The sequence below is a fragment of the Canis lupus genome, chromosome 31 (assembly GCF_003254725.2).
Source record: "Canis lupus dingo isolate Sandy chromosome 31, ASM325472v2, whole genome shotgun sequence".
NCBI classification, from domain to species: domain Eukaryota; kingdom Metazoa; phylum Chordata; class Mammalia; order Carnivora; family Canidae; genus Canis; species Canis lupus.
In genome coordinates, this window is record NC_064273.1 from 24556732 (window position 1) to 24581806 (window position 25075).

Consider the following 25075-nt stretch of genomic DNA (forward strand, 5'->3'; position numbering starts at 1 on the left):
AACTGACTTACCCCCAAAATTTGTTTTATTACTTGGAAAATTTTAAGTTGTGTGCTTAACCCTAGCAGGTAACATTTAAAAAATGTTTCAGACTGCCTAATTAAACTTCAAATGTATTTTTAAAAGTGTTGATTATGTAAGCATAGACATTTGATACTGGCAATAGTATAAAATTGGAAGAAATAACCTGTATCTACAATTCTGATGTCATACAGTGTACCTAAGCTGGGGTGTAGGCCTAACTGCATTTGTTCTATGCAACTGTTAACTGACCCAAGGTAGACACTCCTGAGACTTAAGTAATTTGGTATCAGGACCCATTAATGTGCTAGCATGCTAGAGAAAATGTCCTTCTACCCAAGCCTGCCAGCATTTCCAAGTTGCTTACTATCCTAAAAAGCCTTAAGGAATACCAAGCTTGTCTATAAACTTCATCACTCATAACCCTTGTTGACTTTATCTAAGATCCAGTCAGTCCTACTGCTTCCCCAATTCCTTTCAAATGCCAAAAATATAAATTTTAAGTATAAAATTTCAGTGTTAAAGACCTTATATGACCAATATGTATAGTAGCACATATTCCCATAAAACCAGTTAATCTTTCATGTTTTTTCAAAACTCCTTACTGATCTTAAAAAAAAAATAAGATCTACTTTATAAAAACTGACTTTCTTAATTTATCTCCATTAGCAGATTATATATATTCAATTGTATTACAAGTATCTTTTATACTCTACTACTAGACTGTATTTTAAGTAAGCCATTCAACAAATCATTCATTGGTACTAAAACAAGTCCTCAAGTCTCAATTCCCAGAGCAGAGCTGTCAAAAAACTGGAATCCAGTCTGGGAGATAACAGACTTCCTGTAAAGGGACCCACTTGGTCTCCATTACCACTACTTTACTCTGCTATTTCCTTACAGAAAGCAGCCACAGACCATACGTCAGTACATGAGCGTGGCTGTGTTCCAAACGTCAGCAGGCCAGGTATATGCTGGAACTGGCCCCTAATTACTTAAGTGGCTTGCCCGATGTCCCCCCGCTAATTTCATTACCAGGGCTGAGACAGAGAATTTACATAGAAGAACAGTGCTCATCAGACAATGAGGCTTTGACAGCAACAACGTTTATTTTATCATCCAGCTGAGGATATAAACACAAAACACTTCTTCTTAACTTAAGTAAAATATGAAAACATCAGGCAATTCCTAGACTACTACTACAAATGTAGTCTTCACCTACAGTAAAAAACTAAGCCAGTCAATCATTTTGGTCTTCATCCCAGTCTTTCTTCCCACTTGGAGGTTTGGGCCCACCAGCTGGTTTTGCCATGATGATCTGAGAAAATAAAAACCACAAGCACATACTTAGGAACTCTACCTTTAAAATGAAGAGAAAGAATCTTTTTCTATTAGACTGATTCAAGATGAAGCAGTCCTCTCAGTAACAGCAGTCTTACATACGGCACACGAGACACTACCCACAAAGCTGTTAGCTTCCCGCAATGCTTTGCCGGCTTCTGTGGACCTTAACAGCAACAAAACCCACACATGTTAGTGAAGGGCATCCCAACACATGCACTTCAGTAACTCAATAACCCTATGAGCCAAATGTGAAAAATACCTGCATGCATTACTAGTATAAATCAGTTTGGCACCTGATTTGCTATTTATATACGGAGTTCGTCTTGCCAATCATCTTTATCCCAGTTTCCTTGTGGTTTAGGAGCTTTAGGTCCACCTGCCAGTTTTGCCATTATAATCTAAAGTGGTTGGTACATAAATAAAGATATATACAAAAGTTCAAGACTGAAATTTCCTGGTATCTGTAAATGAAAACCATTCAAGTGGCGGGAAATGTGTATTCATAATTACCGAAATATGTAACCTAAAAGAACATACAGCAGCCCCTAATTTATCTAGAATGCCTTAAGTTTGTTCCAAGTAGAACCATCTAGCATTTTTAAAGGATTTTTTGGGAGAAAAAAATAGTGGCAGCTTTGGGCTCAAATAAAATTGGGACAAACTAAATTAAATTAGCTGGCTTTCCTCAAAGCAGAACTCTCAGACTCTAATGTACATTCTCAATCTCAAAACTGAAAATAACTATTCGTTGCTTAACCAAATTTAGAGGACTAAGATCTATACAACATCAAGGGGTCTGGCTTGTGTCTCCAGCAACACAGATTATAAAACATCTTCACTACCACCTCTAATAGATTCAACGACCCTTTTCAGAAGCTTCTATAGGAAATCTAACTTGAAATATTTCACGTAACATTTTATTAATTGAGGTTAAGGTCAGACTGAATTAAAGGGATTAGGAACAGTTTTAGAACCAAGAACAGTTCTTGGGCCTCCTTTCAGAATTTCTGATTCAGTGGGTCTGCTGGGGCCCTGAGATTTTATTTGTATTTTTAGCAAATTCTTACATGATCTTGATGCTGTTGATTTGAGGACTATAATTTCAGAACTAGTCAAACATTTGAGCAAAGATGAACCCCAGGTCTACATTATTCAACACTTAAAACTTGGTTTCTAAGTCCCGCTCCCGAACACATACTATACAAAATTAGTCATAACTATCTTGAAAAGTACAAGTTCATTATAGTAAACTGGTTACTGGTAGTCCGGTGGGTTCTTCACATACATAATTTAGGAACGGCCACAGACGCACAATGAACAACCCGCGCTCTACCATGAAACAAAACAAAGGCTTCCCAGTTTAAAACCCAAAATTGAGAAGTGCCTTTGTCTCACTTGGATAACAGACATTCAAAAAGTTCCTCAGTTAAGGAACTTCCACCATTAGAATTCCAGTTTACCCCATGCTTCCATGTACTTAGTAGCTTCTCCTGTCCCCTATTTTTATTCTCCCTTATGCTTAGCCACATGCTAACTTTTATTTTAGAACAGCCATTTTCTTAGGCCTGTGTTATCACTGTTACTCCAAAACCATCTTTTTCTACTGGAAACTACCTAATACACTGAGAGAAAAACACCCTATTAATAATATATCCAGGACATGAACATCCAATTTATTTCCAGTGAGTTGAAACTGGATATTCAGTTCTACTTTTTGGTCCTCTCAAGGACCAAAATTAAGAAAAAAGGTCTTCCTTTCACTGAGGCAGAAGGTTTTACTACAATCAACTGGTCCTTGTTATGCTTAGAATAAGTCTTAATTTCCTTTCCATGAATTTTTACTTCTAACTTGCTTCTCCCAAGATTAATTTGGCATGGTTTTTACCTAATGGATTTATAACCATGCCCCTTGTGATTACAATTTTCTATTACGTGCTTATACATAACTCACTGCTTAACCATCAGTTTTAGAATTCTGTAGGAAAATGGATTTCACTGCTTACTAGAAAACTTTTGCAAGAAAAACACCTTTTGAGAATTTAGGCTTCTATCTGAACCTAGAATAGTCTTGACTACTCTCCTCTTTGCCTACAGTCTCCTTCCCACCATCCCCTGCAAAAAAGAAATGGCAAAAATATTATGACTTTTAACACTTTTAGTTCCTCAAGATGTAATTTGTCACAGCAGAAAGAATTTTATGCACCTAGGATCCATCCTCTCCATGAACAACTAGAGGTTTCGTTTTCCTTAAGTTGGTGGCATATGCATACTTCTGAGCTTTATGGGTCTTCCACATTAGGACGCAGTGGACCCCTTCTCCATGTTATTTGTATAAAGGGGTTCCTTAGGCTAAAAAATGTCTGAAAACTATGAACTTAAACTTGTTTTACCCATTCCAGTTTAAAAATGGCAAAGGTCTCTTTCACTGGAGAAATAATTTATTCTAGCTGAAATATACGAAGTACAATTTAAAACTGTAACAGAAAAAAACCCACACTTTTTTTTGGGGGGGGGGGGCACCTTAACATTTTTAAAATGAAAAACTGGGCAGCCCGGGTGGCTCAGCGGTTTATCGCCGGCCTTCAGCCCAGGGCGTGATCCTGGGGACCTGGGATCGAGTCCCACCTCAGGCTCCCTGCAAGGAGCCTGCTTCTCCCTCTGCCTCTGCCTCTGCCTCTGCCTCTGTGTGTGTGTGTGTGTGTGTGTGTGTGTCATGAATAAATAATATCTTAAAATAAAATAAAATGAAAAATAAAAGAATATACCTCTGGCTAGAATAATCAGTTCCATGAAAAAAGACTACTGAACCATGTAAAAATTAGTACTTTTAAAGATCAAAAATTCACTTGTCACTCACCTGATCCACTCTAAGGACAGTGATGGCAGCATTCGTAGCCAGCTTGATAGCCCAGTATTTTCCCAAGTAAGTGTCTAGAATACCAGCTTCCAACATGTCCTTTACAGCAGGAACTTCAGCCTGTTAGCACAAAAACAATTTTCATTCTTTCACTTTAAATCGTGTAATGTGAAAATGTTTAGCTCAGCAGTAAAAACACAGCTCCTTACATAGGAAGTTGCCAGGTAAAAGTACCCCCCCATACACTATAGAACAAAGGCTCTTTAAAGGAAAACAGTATCCGACAAACTCTGTCAAAGCTTATTGTTATGAAAATCATTTGCTTACAAATCAGAACATTTTCTGACTTTGCCTTGAAATTTACTAGTTCCATCCTATGTTTTATGTTCACAAACTAAGTTCATAGTGTTTTTTTTTCTTCTCCCCAAATACCTCAATATCTAATCCAACGTTCTTATTTCCTTCTTGATGTACTGCATAGAGTTTAGAGATTACTTCATTGGCCTTAACTCCAGAGTTTTCTGCCAGTGCCCGGGGAATAGCTTCGAATGCCTCAGCAAACTTCTTTATGGCATACTGTTCAAGTCCAGGACGTGTCTAAAACAAAAATGTGCTTAGCAATGTATTTTATTCAAGGAACACAATGAAAGTTTATACAGAGGAAGCTATACCTCTCCGTATGATGTGATCTGTTTGGCTAACTCAATTTCTGTTGCTCCACCTCCAGGAACAAGACGTTTATCCTAAAATATAGAGTAAAGGAAATTATTTTTTATTAAGAATCAATTCATAAGTTTTCTAATCTTCTCCAATTCTGTAGTCCACCAGACTAAAGCTTTTAAACAGGCATTGTTTCCCAAGTCCTAATTACAAATTTTTAACAATGGAGTGATCTGGGTATATTGTGTCTGGTATATGAAAAGGAAGAACCAAAGTTAAGAATGGAAACAGCACATAATACCTCCCCCTGCATTTCCACAGACACGGCACTAAAAATAATGCTTAAGCAACTAAAGGTACATTTAAAATCAAAACCAACCCAGTTAAGATCAAAAGCCTTGTTTTGCTATTTCTTTGCATAATCATCTTAGAAAACTATCATACTCATCAACAATGGACACTTCAGTCTTAAGTAAAAAAGGTACTTCGCTTTTACAGAAATCATTTATTTTGAAGTTGTCTGCCAACTGTTTGAAGCCTTACAAATTACTATATTATTGCTAATACTGACCCTTGTGAGAACTTTGAAGGTATTAACACCATCATCTATTGCCCTTTCTATATCATCCATCAGATTGTCTGTAGAGCCTCGAAGCACTATGGTAGAAATGGCACCATCTTCCTTTTCTGTTAAAAAATTTAAATGTATTAATATGAGCAAATGAACATCCCACACTTAACATAAACATACTTGACCATTTCTACATACCATGCTTAAAAACCACCACCTGTGTGTCTCCAACTTCTGAGAGGTAAACACTGTCACAATGTCCCATTTCCTCAAGGACTGGAGGAGTCTAAAACAAAATGACTGTTGTAATAAAAATAATTCAAAAGGCTCAACTACATTTTAATGTCCAAAATACATACCAATCTAGGAAGAGCTGTAGCACCAACTGTTTTACATAGCCTTCTGAGATCCCATTTTGAATTCAACCTTTAAAAAAACCCAAAGACCTTAAAATAGAAGTTTTAATTCCATCAAATAACATAATCAAATGCAGAGATGAGAGGGGAAACTCTGCACTGGTTCCCAAATGACATTCTTTGGATTCTGAATTTAAGCTCCAAATAGATCTGGACTGCACAGTGCAATCCAGACACAGGTGTACATGGCATTAGTCCAGAATTGGGGGAGTTCAAGTCTCACTAGAAAGTCACAAATTATAGTTCTAAAACACTAAGACACGCCTAGAATATAGAAAACTTTTCCTTTACTCTGGGTGATCGCATGAGCCCCAAGGAAGAGAAGGGATTTACATTGCTTATTCGGTCAGGTGGTGAGAAGGATGGGAATGGGTACATAAGCTGTCCCCTGTGTCCCCATAAATGGGTTCATGGATTAGAAGTTACATTCTAGATCCCACACTCTGATAGTGTGTACCAGGCTTGAGTCTGGTCTCTTAAGCTGTTTTTGCCTGAATGCTTTTCTCTCTCCCTCTTCAAATAATACCTGTCGATTGCTCCTTCAGCTCTCAGTATAAATGGACTTTTTCTTACAAGGGTTTCCTGTCCCTCTAGTTCAAGTTAAGTCCTGCTATTATTTGACCCAATATCTTCTACTTGCCCTTTTTAAACAGTCATGAAGTGTGTGTCTCTCATGAATAAATTTTTTTAAAAATTAAAAAAAAAAAATAAATAAATAAACAGTCATGAATTCATGGTGTATTGAAGGTGTTTGGGGTTTCACCAGCAAAGGCAATTTCCAATACATGTTCGGAGAACGCAGCTCTTACCTCACCAACATGATATTGTACTTGTTTGCATAATGAAGAGCCATGTCCGCCACTTTGCCACCCGTTACTATGACATTTGCACCGGTATCAGCTATAGCTTTGACTTGGGAATCCATGAGATTTTCTTCTCCCTTACTAAAATTCATCAATTCTTCAGCGGTTTTTATTAATACTGTTCCCTAGCAAAATAAGCAAACATGCTCTTTAGAACCATTTTACTACTGTGGTGTTTGAAGTCACAGGTAATATTTTACTGAAGAAATAAAGATTTGGCAGAAAATGTGAAAATAATTATATACGCATTATGAAACAATACAAAATAGTATGAAACTAAAAACTCAACTTATTGCTAGACTCCCCTCACACTCCCAAAACTGATGCATTTTCATCTTTGACAGGCACTTTGTTGGAAAAGTTGGAGAAACGCTGCTATTTTTTAGATATGCCGGGCAGGCGCCCTGTCATGTGTCTTTTGCTTTTAGTGTACCAAAACTATTCTGTTGTGGTTCCCAAGAATGTTTCTAGAATGTGTACTAAAGGACTCCCCCTGGCCCATCTACAACCTGTGACACTTTTAAGATTTTATTTATTTGACAGAGAGCATGAGCACAAGCAGGCGGAGTGGCAGGCAGAGGGAGAGGGAGGCAGACTCCCTGCTGAGCAGGGAGCCTAATGTGGGGTTTGATCCCAGGATCTTGAGATTATGACCTGAGCAGAAGGCTGTCACTTAACTGACTGAGCCACCCAGGTGCCCCTCTGTGAGACTTTTAAACCATCAACTCAGATTTTAAGAATTCTAGGGACAAAGACAGAAATAACCTGTAAACAAGAACTTCAAATGACCTAACATGAATTTTTAGAAACAAATCAATCATTTTTAAATTCTATTAGCATGTTTTTGTTTCAGGATGCTACAGGACCTCAATTTTCAAATATATGATGAGGAGCACCTCAGTTCTTGCACTTGGTGAGTATTTTGCTGAACATGTTAAGAGCTACTGGGAATCGGGAGCTGAATATCAGAGCACAAACCACACTGCCGCCACCTCCCATTTTAAAGGTAGCATAAGTAGGGATCCAAAAAAGAATAGGAATTTGATTTTAAGAAACAGACACAATTCTGTAATCTTTAGTTATTATAAAACAAAGCAATCTCTTCACAAAGAATCATACAACACTCTAAAAAGGCAACCTCAAATTTTTACCTTTAACTTCAAGGTTTTGAAGTCTACATACCTTAGTTTCAGTGATCATGCCATCAAAAGGACAGGAGTACACCGCTATTTTTGCATTTTTGACAGATGTTACATCACCTTCGGTTTCCTTCTTAAAAACCATGCCATGTAATACAGAAGAGGAATAGATGCCAGAGCCCTGAGGAAATACGAAAATCATTAATATCTCATGAAAATAGTATTAGGGCTCAGTTGCTGATTTTGTGTATACCAAAAAGACCCTTTTCCAAATAAAGTTAATATACCAAGGGACAGACTCCTGGGAATAAGGAGTGGGGTAGTGGATGTAAAACACACCAGTCTGCTTGAGGTAGAAATCACTGAGAATGAGCTGCTGTTATTGGGGGGGGGGGGGGCAGGGCTTCAGTGCACAGGGAGCAAGTGAAGACAGAAAATAAGGGCTCTAAGCCACTCACTCCCTCACCAACAGCAGCAAGCACAGCTGTTAGTACGGGGGGTAGAACAAAGCAAAGTTTCTGATCTTGCAAGCTTACAATTTATGGGGGAGGAGGGAGCACGACATGGAGACAGAAAACGCACAGCATCTATAGAAGTACATACAGCAGGTATATTTATACATCTATACAAATACACACAGCAGGTATGTTTACATAAGCTAAACTCAACTGCAATTTTAAGTCTTGCTATAGGAAACACAGCATTTTTATTTATTTTTTTTAAAGATTTTATTTATTCATGAGACACAGAGAGGGAGAGGCAGAGACACAGAGAGAGAAGCAGGCTCCATGCGGGAAGCCCAATGTGGGACTTGATTCCAGGACCCCAGGGTCACGCCCTGAGCCACCTAGGCATCCCGAAACACAGCATTAAAAAAAAAATACTCTTATTTCAATACTAACATTAAGATGTGAATTCTATTATTGTAGAGCAACAGAACTTTATCTCATTTAAAACTGGCTTCTAAGTTTGTTTTAATTTAGCACATATGAAGAATGCAAGACTTATAATTTCCTTCACACACTACTCTCAACCTTCAAGTTGTCACGGAACAATGAGGACTTTATGAGGAGATAACAGATCAACAGTCTTTAATAAAATTTAACCAACTAATATCAAAATGTTACAAATGATACCTCAAAAGGCACAAAGTTCTAAATGTTCAAAACCTGGGGTAAACTAGGTTTAGGTGAACACCAACATTTTTTCTTTTTGTAAAATATAATTGACCTATTTAGACAACACTGACGCATTTTCTCAACTTACCAAAATCTTACAAACTCTGATGTTATCAACATTGAAATGGCCGGAATCAGGAAAAATAGACACTGTTAAGAAAATGAAACCTATCAGAGAATATATTGGGACAACAGAGCAAACATCTTAAGTCTCATTACGACATTTTTATTTTGGAGCTTTTCATCTACTGATATACTCACCACATGCCTGAGCAATAAGCTTGGCCAGAAACACTTCATTACCATACTGTTTACTCATTATGGAGGTGTGAAGCAGTGTAGACACTTCATCAACATCTCGAAGGTTTTTAGCAGAACAACATACTAAATCAGGAAGAATCTCATGGGCTTTTTTGCAGGCTATTTCATAACCTTCTATGACCTTAAATAGAAACAGCAAAAATATTTTTTCAAGACATAACTTTGACATGACTTAAAAAAAAAACAAACTATTTTGGCAACCCCAAGAATATGGGTATTTGTTTTCCACATAAAACGAGAAAGTATACTTTCAGAACAGCAATCATGGCACAGCCCACTAATCAAGAATGCAGGTTTTTATGATGGCCTGAATTTGAATGCTAATGTCACTTGTTAGCTACAAGATTGTAAGATTTTTCTGTTTCCCTTTCCTCATCCAAAATAAAACAATTTTAATAGGCCATATTCAGGGGGTTCTTGTAAGGATAGAGTAAGATACTGCATATAAGGCACATGTACAATAACTGGCACAGAGTAAACTGCTCAACGTTAACTATTCCTACAATGATGATTCCTACAGCACCTGTATAAATAGGCACAAATTAAACAGGAGTACATTATAAAATGAACACTTGCCTCTGAAACGGACAGGCCAATTCTCAAAAGCTCTTCGGCTAGTTCCAGAAGGGCTCCAGCAAATACCAGGACAAAGTTGGTGCCATCTCCAACCTCTTGCTCTTGCATGTGAGAGGCCATTACAATCATTTTTGCAGCAGGATGCTGTACCTGGTAGAAGGAATTTGAATTTAAATATCAAAACATTTGATACTTAAAGCAACATGAAGTTTTTCATATTCATTTCTTCTTAAATCAACAGACTCCAATCTCCCTGTGGGCTAGGTAACTCCATTCAATCACGATGCTACATATTAATTGTAGTGTGGTCACAAGAAAACAATCCAAATCCCTCTATGATCATCAGCACAGATGCATCAATACAAATGAAAATCTAAAACTGCATCTTTTTTTGATGGTCAGTCATCCACTACGTACATCTCTGCATATAAAGTTCAGAAATTTATTATATGCAAAAATAAAGATTTATTTGAAAGAGAGAGCATGAATGTGTGTGCATACATGAGTGGGGGGAGAGGGACAGAATCCTAAGCAGACAACCCACTGAGCTGGGAGCCCAATCCCATGACCGAGCCGAAATCAAGAGCTGTATGCTTAACCAACTGATCCACCCAGGCACCCTGTTGCTATGGTTTTATTAAAGTAATATTCCCATATTCCCTGAATAACCTCCGATCATCAGTGTCCAACATTAACACTCACAATGACTAGTCCTTCCAGAAACATCTTGTGGAATTAAATTTGTTCACATTTTAAAAAAATACATTGTTATTTAGATAATCAGAGACATGTTAATGTATCTACAGTTTCACTTGAAAAAATTAAGCTCTGATGCTTTAAGAGCTAAGTTCAGGAAAATTCCTTGAAGTTGAAAGTATCTTTCAGCTACAGAGCAGTCAGATGAGGAATGGCTCTCAGATGTTCAGGTGCCAGACCTTTCTCACAACCTTACCAGTAGTTATCTGTTCTAGACTCTTTAACATCAAAACTGCAGGTGAACAAAGCAAAATGCCACCAACTATTTTCACAAAGCCGAAGAAATAGTTTGTATTTTTTTTAAACCACTGTCTTAAATATCAGCTACTTCTGCATTATGGAATTATTCACTTCAGTGTCCTACTCTATAGAACGAGACAACATACTCAATTTGATATAATGAGCAAATGTACTTTTATCACAACCAATCTCTCCATAAATTAATAACTTGGGAGGCTTTCAGATCTAAGTGGTAAGATGTTAAAATTAAAGACTCCATAATTAGGGAAATCTGTATAATAAATATTCAAGTTGAGGGGGGAAAAGTGCCTCATTATCCTAAGAGGTTTCTTCTATGTTAATATATACTTAATTTTTGACATCACCAAAACATTTCTTGCTTCGAAGAAATAACTTACTTCTAGTTCTCTTAAAATAGTGGCTGCATCGTTTGTCACAAACAACTTCTCTAGGTGGTTGATAACCATTTTGTTCATTCCTTAAAGAAAAAAAAAAAAAGGCAGAACAAAGAATCCATTATCACTCAAATCTTTCTCCAAACAACCCAAAAACCTAGTCAAGAAACAGAAGTTTGTATCTAGTTCTTAAAATAACCTTGTAAATATTCAAAACATATTACTTACTCTTTAAAACTACATTAGCCTAAATGCACCTACATATTATTCCTATCCTTTCTAATCTCCTAACATTTACTAAGAAGGATGTCCATCTTATTTTTGCTCAATAAATGTAAATTATGTTAACATGTAGAAAGAACAAAATAATCTACTTAAAAGTAGTTTTACTGCTTTCCATATATGCGTATCAATTAAATTCAGCTGATGGTAGTAGGGAAGAGAGAACTTTCTCCCTTATATTAAGTATCATTCCAAGGCACCAATATGAAAAAAAAGGTAATATTTTGATTCCTGTTTTTCTAGAGAGATCTGAGTTGTTGCTTAAAAACCGCTAACACTCCACTGATGGAAATGAACTATGAAATTACTTCCGTGTGATGGCTAAAAGTCCCAGTTTACGTATATATAATAGTCTCAGAAAAGACTGAAGAAGCTAGTACATAAAATTCTAATAGTGTAGCTCTTAAAACATGAATTTGGAAATTACCATTTGGTCCATATGCTGTACGAGTTGTTTGGGCAAGCTCCTTGCAAGCCTGTATGTTCCTATACACAGCCTCTTCTAATCCGGAAAAATGCTGTAAAAAAACAAAACAAAAAAACAGAAACAAAACCTCTTCTGATTAGACAGAACGGTGGAACACAAGAATTTTCTTCATCTGTGAAATGGGGATAATAAGAATAGTACCTATAGGACTGTCCAAAGAATAATCAAGCAAGGTTTACGTGAGTTGAAACATGGTGCTTGATATCCATAAATTTGCTCACTGGTTGAATAAAGTGACATTTTTAGGGACCACAGATACACACTTACACATCAAAACATAAAACCTTTTTTTTTTTTTTTTTTTTTTTTTAATGTATTGAAAAGTGCAGGGAAGAATGCTGTGTGGTTCCTTAGCGAAAGCAAATGAAGTATTTCAGGTAAAAATATCTTCTCAGAATTTATTATTACTTTTTGACTAAATTTGAAAATATGAAGTATGAATACTCCTTACTGGGTTAGGAACCTGAGCATTATAAAGCCAGCAGTTTTTGGTTTGTCGGCAATTTCCACTTAACATACCTGCCCCTAAATGTGTAGTATAGGGACTTCTGAATGCTTTTGTGAATTGCAACACAATTCCAATGTGTACACATTGAGAAATTGCTGATTTGCTCACAACATGAAAATTCTCAAACTTTACACTGGGACTTCTTTTAGAACTGGGATTTAGTTGTGGCCTCAGATGGGTTTCATGAGCCTCCTGTTTGTTCATGTGAACCATTTTTCTAGAGTTGCTATGCCCAGTACAGTAGTCACTAACCACATGTCACTATTTAAGTAATTAAAAGTCCAGTTTCTAAGTTGCACTAGTCACAGTTCAAGCGTCCAGTAGATACTGCATTAGACAGAACTGACACAGAACGTTCCCGTCATTATGGGTAGTTCTACGAGGCAGCTCTGTTCTGGAGCATAAAGTGTTGGTTTCATAATATGCATAAAAGGAAATATGATCTAAACAAGGTTACTACTTTAGAAGCAGTGTCTTCAGAGTCCAGAGCTGAGCTCTTACAATAGCTTTTAGTCTGATCTGGCTCACTGCTGGCTCCCCCCCCCCCCCCCACATTCTCTGAGGAACAGTCATGTGATCATAAATCAGATCCCATCAATGGTTTCCCATCACTCTTGGAATAAAATGTAAATCCTCAGGGCTATGCCGTCCTACCTGTCCTGGTTCTTACCGCAGCTCTCCTAGATCCATCTCTCACCATTCTTGTTTTCCCTTAATGAGGTTCAACCCCATCATCTTTCTGTTTTCTTTTAACAGGTCAAACTCACTTCATCCTCAGGGCCTCTGTACCTAGTGGTTTCTCAGCCTGGAACGCTGCCCCATTTAATCCTGGCAGGTTCCCTCTGTCACCCAATACTCAGCCACCAGTTCTTTCTTGAACATCTTACTTAATTGTTCTATCTACCCCTGACCTTTCTTTTTTTGAGGGAGGCAGTCTTTCTTACTTCCTGCCATTCTCTACTACGGTACCTGCTTTCTATCTTTTTATTTTATTTTTTCTACAATACTCTTTATTTCCTTTATCATCATTTGAGATTATCCTTATTCGATCATCATTTCGGTCCCCCCAAAAAGAATAAAAACGATGAAAAATTCTCAGTCTGGCCTTTTATAATCAGTGTCATTATCAGCAAAGTTGTTTTACTAGTATTTACATTAATCCCTGATCTTTGATATACTCCTGTGGCCTCGAAAGTGTATTGTGCCAACAAGAACCTAGTTCCCTGACTCTGTTACTATAAACTGAACCACAGGTGATCTCAATTTCCTTAGTCTGGCATAGGAACTCGGGGGGACGAATGAAGGAACACCTCGACCTGAACACAACAGACGCGCTTATTACGAAGGTATTTCAAACAAATTAGGCTCCTGAAATGACGTTCATGAGCTGACCCACAAAATGAAGTAGTTTTAATTAGTCCAAGGTGCCCCTTTTACTTACAAAGTCAGATGGTTACATCTTTTGCTCAAATCTTTATTTCTTTAAAATATTTTATGTATAATGAGGGACACACAGAGAGAGAGAGGCAGAGACACAGGCAGAGGGAGAAGCAGGCCCCACGCAGGGAGCCCGACCTGGACTCGATCCGGGTCTCCAGGGTCACGCCCTGGGCTGGAGGCGGCGCTAAACCGCCGCGCCACCCGGGGGTCGCCAAGCTCAGGTGTTTAGGCGGGGAAGGCAAGCCCCGAGGGCTGGCTTTAGCACCCCCAGCACTCGCTGGGCTGGGCAGTGCCGTTTCCCCCGTAACGCACCGCCGCGACGCAACCCCGGGGCCCTCCCCTCCGGCCTCCTCCCGAGAACAGCTGCCGACGGCCGGCCCCGGCCCCGCCCCCCTCCTCGCTCCCCGAACCGCGCCAACACGCTTCGCGGTTCCCCGGACTTCACCCTGCAACATCCCTGAGGGCTCAGGAGCCAAATGAGCTGCCTTCAGGGGTGCAGCTGCCGGGCTACGAGGCAAAGCACGCGAATCCCGCGGCCTCCCTCCTCTCCCTCCCTTTCTGGAATCTTCCTTCCCCCGACCGCTGCGCCCGGGGAGCACGCGCGGCCCGCAGGCAGGCCCCTCTCCTTCGCTCCGGCCGCCGCAGCCCTGCGCCAACCCTACGTCGCTTTCCCTTCCTCCACGCCTTACCTTCGCCCCCTCCTTGAGCATCTGGGCAAAGCCCGGGGCCTTGGGGACGTGAAGCGCCATGGCCCGTGCAGGCAGCCGCTCACGCGCTCGCTCGGAAGATCCCGGAGGCAGCGAGGGGCACGCAAAGCCTCCTGGGAACGCCGCGCGCCGCGCGCGACCTCTCGCGCTCCTCCCTTCCCTCCAACGGGGCCCGCCCCTTCCGCGGCCTCCTTGTTCCGAAGCCTCGCGAGAAAAAGCCGTCCCCGCCCGCCGCCAGAACTGACTTGACGAGCCTCGATCACGTCGATCGACGGGGCGGATCGCCGAGCGCGCCCCTCGGTCTTCGGGGGCTCGCTCCGAAGTGAACCCCTTTGTGGGGTCCGAGGTCGGGGCGTTTGCTTTCTGCCGTTCCTGACCTGCAGCCCACTCCTCTCCAGATGACTCGCACGGGATCTCCCAGCCCCAGCCACGGCATCGGGGCAGGTTGTGCATTTTTTTTGTTTTTTTTTTTTTCCTGCGAGGCTGAGCACCTGCGCTCCCGAGCGAGCATCTGCAGCGGCCGCTGGGATGCGCCGGCGCCGCGGGGATGCAGAGCGTCCGGGGGACCGACTACGCGCCGCCTGCTCGCCTGGGCCGGGCTCTGTGCTGTTCGCCTCCGTGCGGTATTGTCGCCAAGGGTCCGTAGCTAACTGTTGCGAATGGCAGCTTGTTCAAGATCACGTCCCACCCAGCCCCGGCTGATGACCAACCCCGAGGCCTTAGCCATTTACCTATATTCCTCTCTTCTGCTTCTTCCTGGAAATAGAAATCTTTTTTTTTTTTTTTTTTAATGCTCCCGGAATCTTAAAGCCCGACCTATCTCCCCACATCAACATATGGCTGATTTCACGAAATGGGGATGGTAATATTTTTTAGGAGAATAGTTTTACTCTGTGGAAGGAATTCCACTCTTCTGGAAAATACAGACAAAGCAGAACGTTTTGGCTCGACTGCTGTTCTTTGACGAGGACACTTGACAATTGCTTATTATTATTATTAATTTTTTTTAATTGGGACCGATTTGCTGCGCCCGAAGGAATAATCAGATAGGTCAAGTGTATCATCAGTTACAACTTCTTCTTTTTTTTTTTTTTAGTGTAACCTCTAATAAGCACTTGAAATACATAATTATTGAAATAATTTTTTTTTTTTTTTTTTTTTGCCACATCAAGCCAGATGATATGTGTGAACCGCTTGTTGGGAAACATTGTAAGAGATGAAGGGTTCTCAAAGTGTGGGCCGGGGGCCTTGGAGGCTCATCAAAACCTTAAGGTCAAGGTCCATCAGGACAAAACTATTTTTATAAGAAGAAGACATTTAATTTCCCCTTCTTTGATTGGGGGTTTTTCCAGAGATTCATGATGTGTGTGATTAAAGCAATTTGAATGCAAAGGGCATGAGAAGCCTGTCTTTTTATTAAGGCAAATATAAAAGGTTTACAAAAATGTAAAACAATGCTACTCCTCATTTGGCTTTGAAAAATAGTTTTTAAAAGATAATCTATATATTTTAGAGAGAGAGAGCATGCACTAGTGGGCGGAAAGGCAGACGGAAAGGGAGAAGGAGCAAAGCCGACTCCCTCCCTAGGGGGGAGCCCAAAGGGGACACTAGGGGAGGCTCCATCCCACCACCCTGAGATCATGAACCCAGTTGATATCAAGAGTCAAATGCCCTACCCACTGAGCTACTCAGGTGCTCCAGTAGAGTCATTTTTAATAAAAATGTGTAGGTTAATGTAATGGATTTATTCCTGTTATTTTAAAATGCTAAAGAAGTCATCAGCTTTAATTTATAATACAACAAATAGTGATAGCTATAACCTACATAAACAAAAGCTCTTTGAGAACCTCAATGATTTTTAAGAGTAAAGGGATCCCGAGCCTGAAAAGTTAGAGAACTATTACAATAGATCAGTCCTGCGTAACAGAACAGCTCGACATTTTCTTATGGACTGGCTAAGAAAGAGATAAAAAGTTTTATTCATCTGACTCAGAGTATTACGGATAAACATAACCAATACAAAATAGAACTGAAAGAGGTTAAAAATGACACTTGATGACATTTCATTAAAAATAACCAAAAAAAAAAAATAACCAAGGAATCAAATTTGATAAGGACCATGGAAAATTAAACTTGAGGACAATTATTGATGAATCAAGTTTTCATGGAAAGTTTATAATAAGAAATCAATCTCACATTAACTTAGTAAATTGAAAAGGAAGTGGAAAGAGTTGAAATCAATTAAAATCTTCTGTATGGTAATTTACCAAAGAATTAAATTGATTTAATTGCTAAGAAAAATACTTTTTAGATGAAAATTCATTGATTTTGTATTGTTTGGGTTAAATTGTGTATTCATCATTATGGATCAAAATGTCGAGAGTAAAATTTCAGCTGGATCCAAATAGTAGGTCAATAGTCCTCACTTGGAATAGAAAATAACATAAATTCTTAATGTGGCTTCAGGGTCTAGGTCCTGGTCCCTGGTTGGCTCACATGTGTCTTCTCCCTCTTGGCTTCCTTCTCTTCTGGCCACAACAGTAGTTCATTTGTCTGCTTTACCTCTTTTGCCTCAGGATATTAGCCTCTGCTGTTCTCTCTACCTAGAATGGTCTTCTCCATTTTGGCTGAGTTAAGTTTTTTTTTTTTTAAGATTTTATTTATTTATTCATTCATGAGAGACACAGAGAGAGGCAGAGACATAGACAGAGGAACTCCCTGCAGGGAGCCTGATGTGGGACTCAATCCCAGAACCCCTGGGGATCACGACATAAGCCAAAGGATAGATGCTCAACCACTGAGCCACCCAGGTGCCCTTGGCTGAATTAATTCCACTTCAGTAAACAGACATTTTCATTAGAAAGGTGGGGACCCATGGGGACACCTGGGTGGCTAAGAGACTAAGCATCTGCCTTCAGCTCAAGTCCTGATCCCAAGGTCCTGGGACCCAGTCCTGCATAGGGCTCCTTCCTCTTCAAGAAGCCTCCTCCCTCTGCCTCTGCCTCTGCCTCTCTCTGTCTCTCATGAGTAAATAAGTAAAATCTTAAAAAAAAAAAAAAAAAAAAGGCTTCGATGAGGCTCAAGACTTTTCCCTTTGGTTATTTTAATAGCTTCTGTGTCTCCCCTTCATAGCACTTACCACAATTATAATGACAATATTAGTTATAATCTTTCCTAACCAATAGGTAGGTGGCTGCTGTATCACTAGCACCTGTTACTGGGTGTGGAGAGACCTAGTAGTTAACCAAATGAGTGTCCACAATAGGAGACCAAGGAATTGGGACATGAGGTGTCTATTTGTCCCATCTAGACATCTGTGCTGTAAAGCCAGAGAACAAAAGAAAGCAATCAAAAGAGTGTTCCCAGGAACTTGCAAAAGGCCAAGGAGACTGTACGTTTCTGCTACTTTGATTTAAGAACCCAGGTCCCTCATGTTAGGTGCCAACTGAAAACATGGCTTCTAGCATTGAAAGGCCTTGAGGACAGGGGGTGCGTCCCCCTCAACTCCCCACTCAGAAGGAATTCCACTCTTGGCTGGGGGATGTCTAAGCCAATTCAGAATTTTGAAAAGGACTCAGCTCACCAATTGTTTCCTGTGATTGTTTCTATTTTTTTCTCTTTTGGTTGCCTAAAGGTTTAACCTCTGTGCTTCAGAATTGTTTTAACATTTTTGCCTTATCTGTGTGTTTTAAGTTTTTTGTATTCTTATTTATTTTTACTGATTCTTGTTGGATTATTAATCTTCTGGCTTTTCTTCTACCCCCTCCACCTATTTGTATTATTTACATCATGTTACAGTATCTTATTTTTCACTCTTTTCCATTAAAATTTAATTCTTTTTATTTGATTTTGGATTTTTAAAAAAGATTTTATTTATTTGAGAGAGAGAGAAAATGAGCACGTGGAAGGGTTAGGGAGAGGGAGAGAAAATCTCAAAAAAAAAAAAAAACAAAAAAAACTCTGTGCTGAGCACAGAGCCTGATACACGGGACTTGATCTCGGACCTGAGATCATGACCTGAGTGGAAATCAGGAGTCTGACCACCTGGGCACCCCTGGTCTTGGATTTTATGACTCATTTTGTTTTGGCTTATTTTACCTCAAATCTTTTTGGTTAAAATTTCTTGATTTTCCTTTATAAATTTAAATGTGTTTTTCTTTTAATAAAATTTTTATTTTAATAAAATTTTTAATAAAATTTTTTAATAAAATTTTAAATAAAATTTTTTAATAAAATAATAATAAAATTTTAATAAAATTTAATAATTTTAATAAAATTTTTCTTTTAATAAAATTTTAATAAAATAATAAAATTTTAATAAAATAATAATAAAATTAATAAAATTTTTCGGGCTTAGGGGAAACTTGTATTCCCTCTCCGTTTTGGAAACAATTCCATGGGAGTCAGGAAGCTGGGATTCAGAGTATCACTGGACTTTGGAGGATATGGCCTAACGTGAAAGCCCAGACATGCTTGTCCATGATTGCTGTTTTGCACTGAATTGCAGTGAAGAAGCAAAAAGAGGGTGAGGACTTTAATGGGTAATTACATGCAATCAAGAAAGGTGGTCGCATGTCAGTCACACAGCAAACCAGATCAATCAGAGGGAGTTAGGAGTAAAGCAGCAGACTTATGGGACTGGGGAAAACCTGGGGAATGCAAAGAAGCATCCTCCTCCCCATACATTACTTTATGCCAATCTCCCTCTAAACCACCTAACCTAACCTAACCATTCCTAACCTTTTATCTATGGAGTGGGGGTGAGGTTGCAGGAGACTGAGCCTCAGACTACCATGTCAATCCCACAGCTTTACCAGTTTCTATCAAGCACATATGAGGTAAGGGAAGGTCAAGGCCAAGTCCTGACTGATTTGGATGATAAAGATACAAGGAGCCATTTTTAGAATTAATTTCTTACTGACATTGACAATGAAAAGATTAGCCAAACGTGCCAGCTTCTCAGGGTCATTGTCCCACATGTCAAAAAGAATGACACTGGGGCACCTGGATGGCTCAGTTGGTTAAGTGTCTTCCTTTGGCTCAGATCTTGGGGTCCTGAGATCAAGCCTGGCATCAGGCTCCCTGCTCAGTGGGGAGTCTACTTCTCCTTCTCCCTGTACCCCTCCCTGCCACGCTCTTTCTCAAATAAATAAATAAAATTAAAGAAAAAAAAAAAAAAGAATGACCCTGAAGCCAGAGGGACTGTCAGATTGCAATGCACACTGTGGGATACCAGGACTAACTGGTTTTATATTCCACCCCTTTATTCCGCAGGAAGTAGAATAAGATGATCCATACCTCATCTGAACACTGGAGATGATTAGAAACTGTCTCATGATAGCTTCCCAGTAGGGATAGGGAGGTCCTGAATTTTATAGACCCAAGATGAAACTATTCCTGTCCAGGGTGCCACAGCAGCAAACTGAAATTGAAACTGATGACTTTTGTGTCTCTGGAAACACTCTTCTGACCAGAAATGCAGTATATCCAGCCAGCCAATCCCCAAATGCCAGGCCAACCCTGAGCCTTGTCACCCCAGACAAGGTTGACTATGTGTCCCCAGACAGTCAGAAATTTTCTATTTATGTTTTTCTTATTCTCTATCCCCTACAAGCCTTTTGCATAGCACTTCATTTTGCAGTTCTCCAAAAGGTGACTGCTTCATGAAGCATTAATTGAAGTTTGTTTTTTATCACCTACATTGTCTCCTCTAATAACTTTTTTAACAGAGGTGAGAGAGAAAGGGCCTTGGAGAAACTTTTTGTAGGCCTCCCATCCTCTTGTATCCCATGAGGATCACAAGACATTCTACCAAGACTCTGATTCATTTGGGATTGCCTTTGCCTGAGTGGTCTAGGTGGATACATGCAATGTTGCCATGGCACCATGGCAGGCAGAACAATTCCCCTAACGTTTCTTGGCCCTGTTTTTCTTTGTGGCTATCCTTAGAGGGCTCACTCCAGCAGTGATTCCTGGTCCTCAGAGAGGCCCATCTTGCCATTCCATCATTTGAATGCTTACCATTCTTCCCCACTCTGCTGAAATAACACTTCTCTAGCCCTATGTTGTGAGAGCTCTTACAGCCTTTTGTTACCCTTGACTATTTCCCTGTCTATAAAATACTGGCTTTCAAAAATATCACCAAGACAATATATTAATGAGACAAAGCTGAGTTTCTTGTACTACAGTTAGGAACAGTACTACTTTGACAGAATCTTAGTAACAGCTCGTTGGGGGAGTTGCAATGTTAGGATACTTATGAGTTTTTGAAGTCCAGGTGGTGAAGGTCTTTCAATGCAGGAGCCTGGGTCAGTTTGAATAAGGATCATGATATAGGATTGATGAGCACAACAGGAAAAGGATTTGAGGCAAGGCATTCAAAGAACCTTGAAGTATAAACTGTCATTGGATGCTTTCTGTTGAAGAGTTGGAGGATCTTTCAGAAACTTCTTGGAATGAACAATAAAATTATTTGCAGTTTTTCTCTTTCTAGGTCAGTGTTTCCTAGTTGTGTTGATGAAGACATTGGACTAGTAAAGTCATGCTAATGTGGGCATGATGCTGTGTGGATTTGGATGGTTTTAGTTGTCACTCCTGACACTTTGCCTAGTGACAGTCAAAGAGGATCATCTCTAGATGATTAAATCTCCTGGGAGCTCAGCATCAGGAGTGGTCTATTAGTCCAGAGAGCCTGTACGTTTCCTTTGATCCAAATACTGGTGGGGGGCAGTCATGTTGGGAATCAACAGAGGGAGCTGGACTGATCCTTAAGCTGACACAGGCAGATACAGCTCTTACTGACATCAATCCCCACACCATGACCAATATGTCTTCTCCATTTTTGTTTGTTTAGCTGGCCGTTGTTTCCCTTCCAGTGAATAGAATTCCTCTATAAGCATGTGGCATAGTTATGAACTGAAAGCCTTATTTTAAAAATTTCAAGTAAACTTACTATATGTATTCTGTCCATATTGATCATTTTACTGAAGAAGGCCTTAAATTCAAGGTTAGGTTCCTCTTTTCTTAGTTACAGAAGAAAAGACTTCCACAGAGGTAAGGAAGCACTAGTTATACTCATGTTTTTCAAACTTACAGGAGGCATTCAGGCTGCCATAACAAAATATTCTATTTTATTCTGAGGCTTCTTTCTTGGCTTATAGGTGACTGCCATCCTGCTTTGTGCAAGGTCTCTAATGTCACTTTCTTTTTTTTAAATTTTTGTTTATTTATGATAGTCACACAGAAAGAGAGAGAGAGAGGCAGAGACACAGGCAGAGGGAGAAGCAGGCTCCATGCACCGGGAGCCCGACGTGGGATTCGATCCCGGGTCTCCAGGATCGCGCCCTGGGCCAAAGGCAGGCGCTAAACCGCTGCGCCACCCAGGGATCCCTAATGTCACTTCCTTATAAGGGCATCAGTTGTATTGTATCAAGGCACCACCCTTTGATCTTATTTCACCCTAATTATTCCTCATAGGCCTATCTCCAAATATAGTTACATTGGGGACTAGGGCTTCGACATATGAGTTTTGGAGCATTAATGTCAAAGCATTCTCTATTCTTATAGGAACTTCTTTTTGGTCCTGATTAATTTCTTTGATAAATCAGACAAGCTTCACCTCGATGCACATATTTGCCTTTAGCAGACTTGCCACTGTCTTCCAGATGTTGAGCCACATTTCTGTCATTTTTGGACTTTCACTTATTCTACTATGAACCCCCTAGCAGGAAGAACCATTTAAACACCTGGTCTGTTAAAGAACAGATGGAAACATTCCTCCAAACTCCAAACATCAAAAGACCGATTTAATTTCCCATGAGCCATTTCTCTGGGGCCCCCAAGGAGATGTTGAATGGTAAATTTCCCACTAACTTCCTTTGCAAACAGGGGCTGCTCATTCTAAATAGTAATACAGGACACAAACCTGGAAAGGCCAGTTCTCTCTACTCTGGGAGCAGTGTTACATGAATCAGGCTCCTCGAGACTGCAAGGAAAGGAAATCACTTTAGAGGGTGTGAGTTATTAAGGATTACAAAAAAAGTAAGAAATTGCACATCTGTCCTAGGGCCAGATGACTTTTTGTGTATACTGCTACAGGTTGAGTGTCTCTGAGTTACTATTTTTATACTAAGTTTATCTCTGTTTCAATAGCTTCTACCAAGGTGGCATCTGCTTCCCTTCACCTCTTTCAACTGTTGATCTCTTTTTCTTCTCTCTCCATCTTATCTTCAGCTTCTTTCCTTTTCTCTATGTGTATCTTAGCTTCCCTGTCCCCCTAAGATGGGTCTCTCTGTGTTTCATATTTAAACATCCCAAAAGAGAACATCTGGCTGATTCAGTTAATTGCTGAACCAAAAAGCCCCCAGGTTATGCTAAATTCTCAAATCAAGGATACTATAAGCCTCTATGGCTGCTGTAGCCAAAGCAAGAATTGCTGGCATACTTAACGGTGACTGGGGGCCAGGATCATCTGTAACTTTAGTGTAAGGAATGCCTTATGGCTCTTTTGTTCCAAAATAGGCTGTGCATGTGACCCACATTCAGAGGTTCCTTAAGAGTCCAGCCAATCTGTCCAAGGTAATACTGTAGTGAACAGCTCCCTTGAAGTCTTTCTGGATTAAAGCAAAAGTAAAAAGAAATGAAATGTGTTATAGTTAATCACTCCCTGATTATTAATCTTTCTGAGAATAGAGCTCTTGACTGTATGAACGTGATCATTTCCCGTTACTTTAAATGTTGGCTTAGTTGCCTCTGTGCTGATTTGTGCCCAGCCAGGGTTGAGCTGGTTAAGTTAGGGGGATAAGAGAGGGGAAATGGAGCAGGACACGTCTAGATTCCATTGATGATGCCTCTGGAGACTGATGACATCTCTGTCTCACGGGACTGAGAGACAAGTTTCCCTTCTGCTTTAATGAATAATCCTGTTGCTGATACACTAAAACTGTGCTCATCAGTCCCTCTTTTAGAAAAACTAGGGAGTTCCTGCCATAGCTCCTCTGATGGACGTGTGAGACTGGCCCCCTTGTGTTGACCTGTGTTGCCAGGAAGCCCAAGCTATACTTCAGATTCCCTCATGGTCACATTGCTGGGTATAAATGAGTCTCCAGCAGTTAGATATATGTGTGTGAGTGCTGGAAGGTGGTAAGGAAACCTGGTTGATTTTCATGAGGCTTTGGTGTGCCCTCCAGTAGACAGAGTCATGACAGGATGAATTTTTGAATCCTAATTCCATAGTCTCCATGCAAAATGTGTGGCAGGGAGACAGCTTCCTTATCCTGGCTTCTTGCTCTCTGCGTCAGAACAGTGGTGGTGTGCTCCTGATCTCAGACTGTCCAGTGGTGTTTCCTGATTTCCAACTATCCTATCATTTAGAAGGTATAGCTCCTGGGTTAATTTTGTGATATCTAGGGTTTATTCCTGGAGCCCCATCTGAGAGCTCGTCACTCCATCCTATCACGAATGTTTCAATCATCTGGTTCCTCATATTAAAGTCTTTCTGTTTATAATACCTAGACTGGTTTCTCTTCCCTACATGGATGTCGACTGAGAAATTCCTGTGTGTATGATTTTTAGAAAGCTAAAAGCACTCATGGCCAACCTTGTGAGCTAACATAGGAAATGAAATTCAGAAGTTATTTAGGATCTTGCCAAATCCATTTTTTACTCTGGATTTAAAAAAAAAAATCTTTTAAACTTAATTTCTTGTGGCTGTCCTCAACCTGGCAGATAGAGCTGAGAGTCAGGAAAGATTCTGAGATGAACCTGGCGATGAGGATTTAAGAAGCCCCAATAGCAAACAATATGAGACCCTTTCCCTTTCCTCAAATTTATAATTTGAGATAAATTTCTGCTTTCTAGTGTATGCAAAAAACATTTCCTTTTATAGTCTTACTGATTTAAAAGGTCAAATGAAATAAGTTCTCTGATGAAGATTTTCTGTTATTAAAATAGTTTATGGTCTGCTGGTGATTGACTTTCTAACTTTGTTCTGATGGACAAACTATATAGTATATCTTGCTCCCTGCCCCCAATCTTTTAAAAAAAATGTAAATCATCTACTCCTTTCTAATTCTGGATTTATCAGATTACAGGTTCTTTAAAAACACATTTTAGCTTAGTTTCCCATGACAAATTACAAGTCTGGGTTTCTCAGATCAATATTCTATGGAAGGAACAAGTTTTTGGCAAGTCTGTTTCACAGCAGATTATTTTTTTCTTTCTGTATATTTTATGTAGAAATCTTTCAAGAACAAGATAAGATCACTCACATCTTTTATTAATCTTTATTCAGTATTTGGCTCTGTGGATAGGAAT

At 39.7% G+C, this 25075-nt stretch overlaps 1 protein-coding gene across 2 annotated transcripts; it reads right to left on the reverse strand.

Annotated features, from left to right (window-relative positions):
• Positions 1–1111: 1111 nt before the first annotated feature.
• CCT8 (chaperonin containing TCP1 subunit 8) lies at positions 1112–14920 on the reverse strand. Of its 2 annotated transcripts, XM_025449951.3 has the most exons (16): positions 14744–14905; positions 12047–12137; positions 11341–11420; positions 9947–10096; positions 9311–9491; positions 9138–9199; positions 7915–8052; positions 6679–6857; positions 5813–5879; positions 5652–5739; positions 5454–5569; positions 4894–4965; positions 4655–4819; positions 4223–4342; positions 1659–1763; positions 1112–1339 (listed from the first exon to the last, which is right to left on the reverse strand). In XM_025449951.3, the coding sequence occupies exons 1-15, from the start codon at positions 14801–14803 to the stop codon at positions 1671–1673; spliced, it is 1662 nt and encodes a 553-aa protein (XP_025305736.1). In that variant the 5' UTR covers positions 14804–14905; the 3' UTR covers positions 1112–1339; positions 1659–1670. The 2 variants fall into 2 exon arrangements, with proteins under 2 accessions (XP_025305736.1, XP_025305737.1); XM_025449952.3 differs by lacking the exon at positions 1659–1763 and having other exon boundaries at positions 14744–14920.
• Between the last annotated feature and the right edge of the window lie 10155 nt (positions 14921–25075).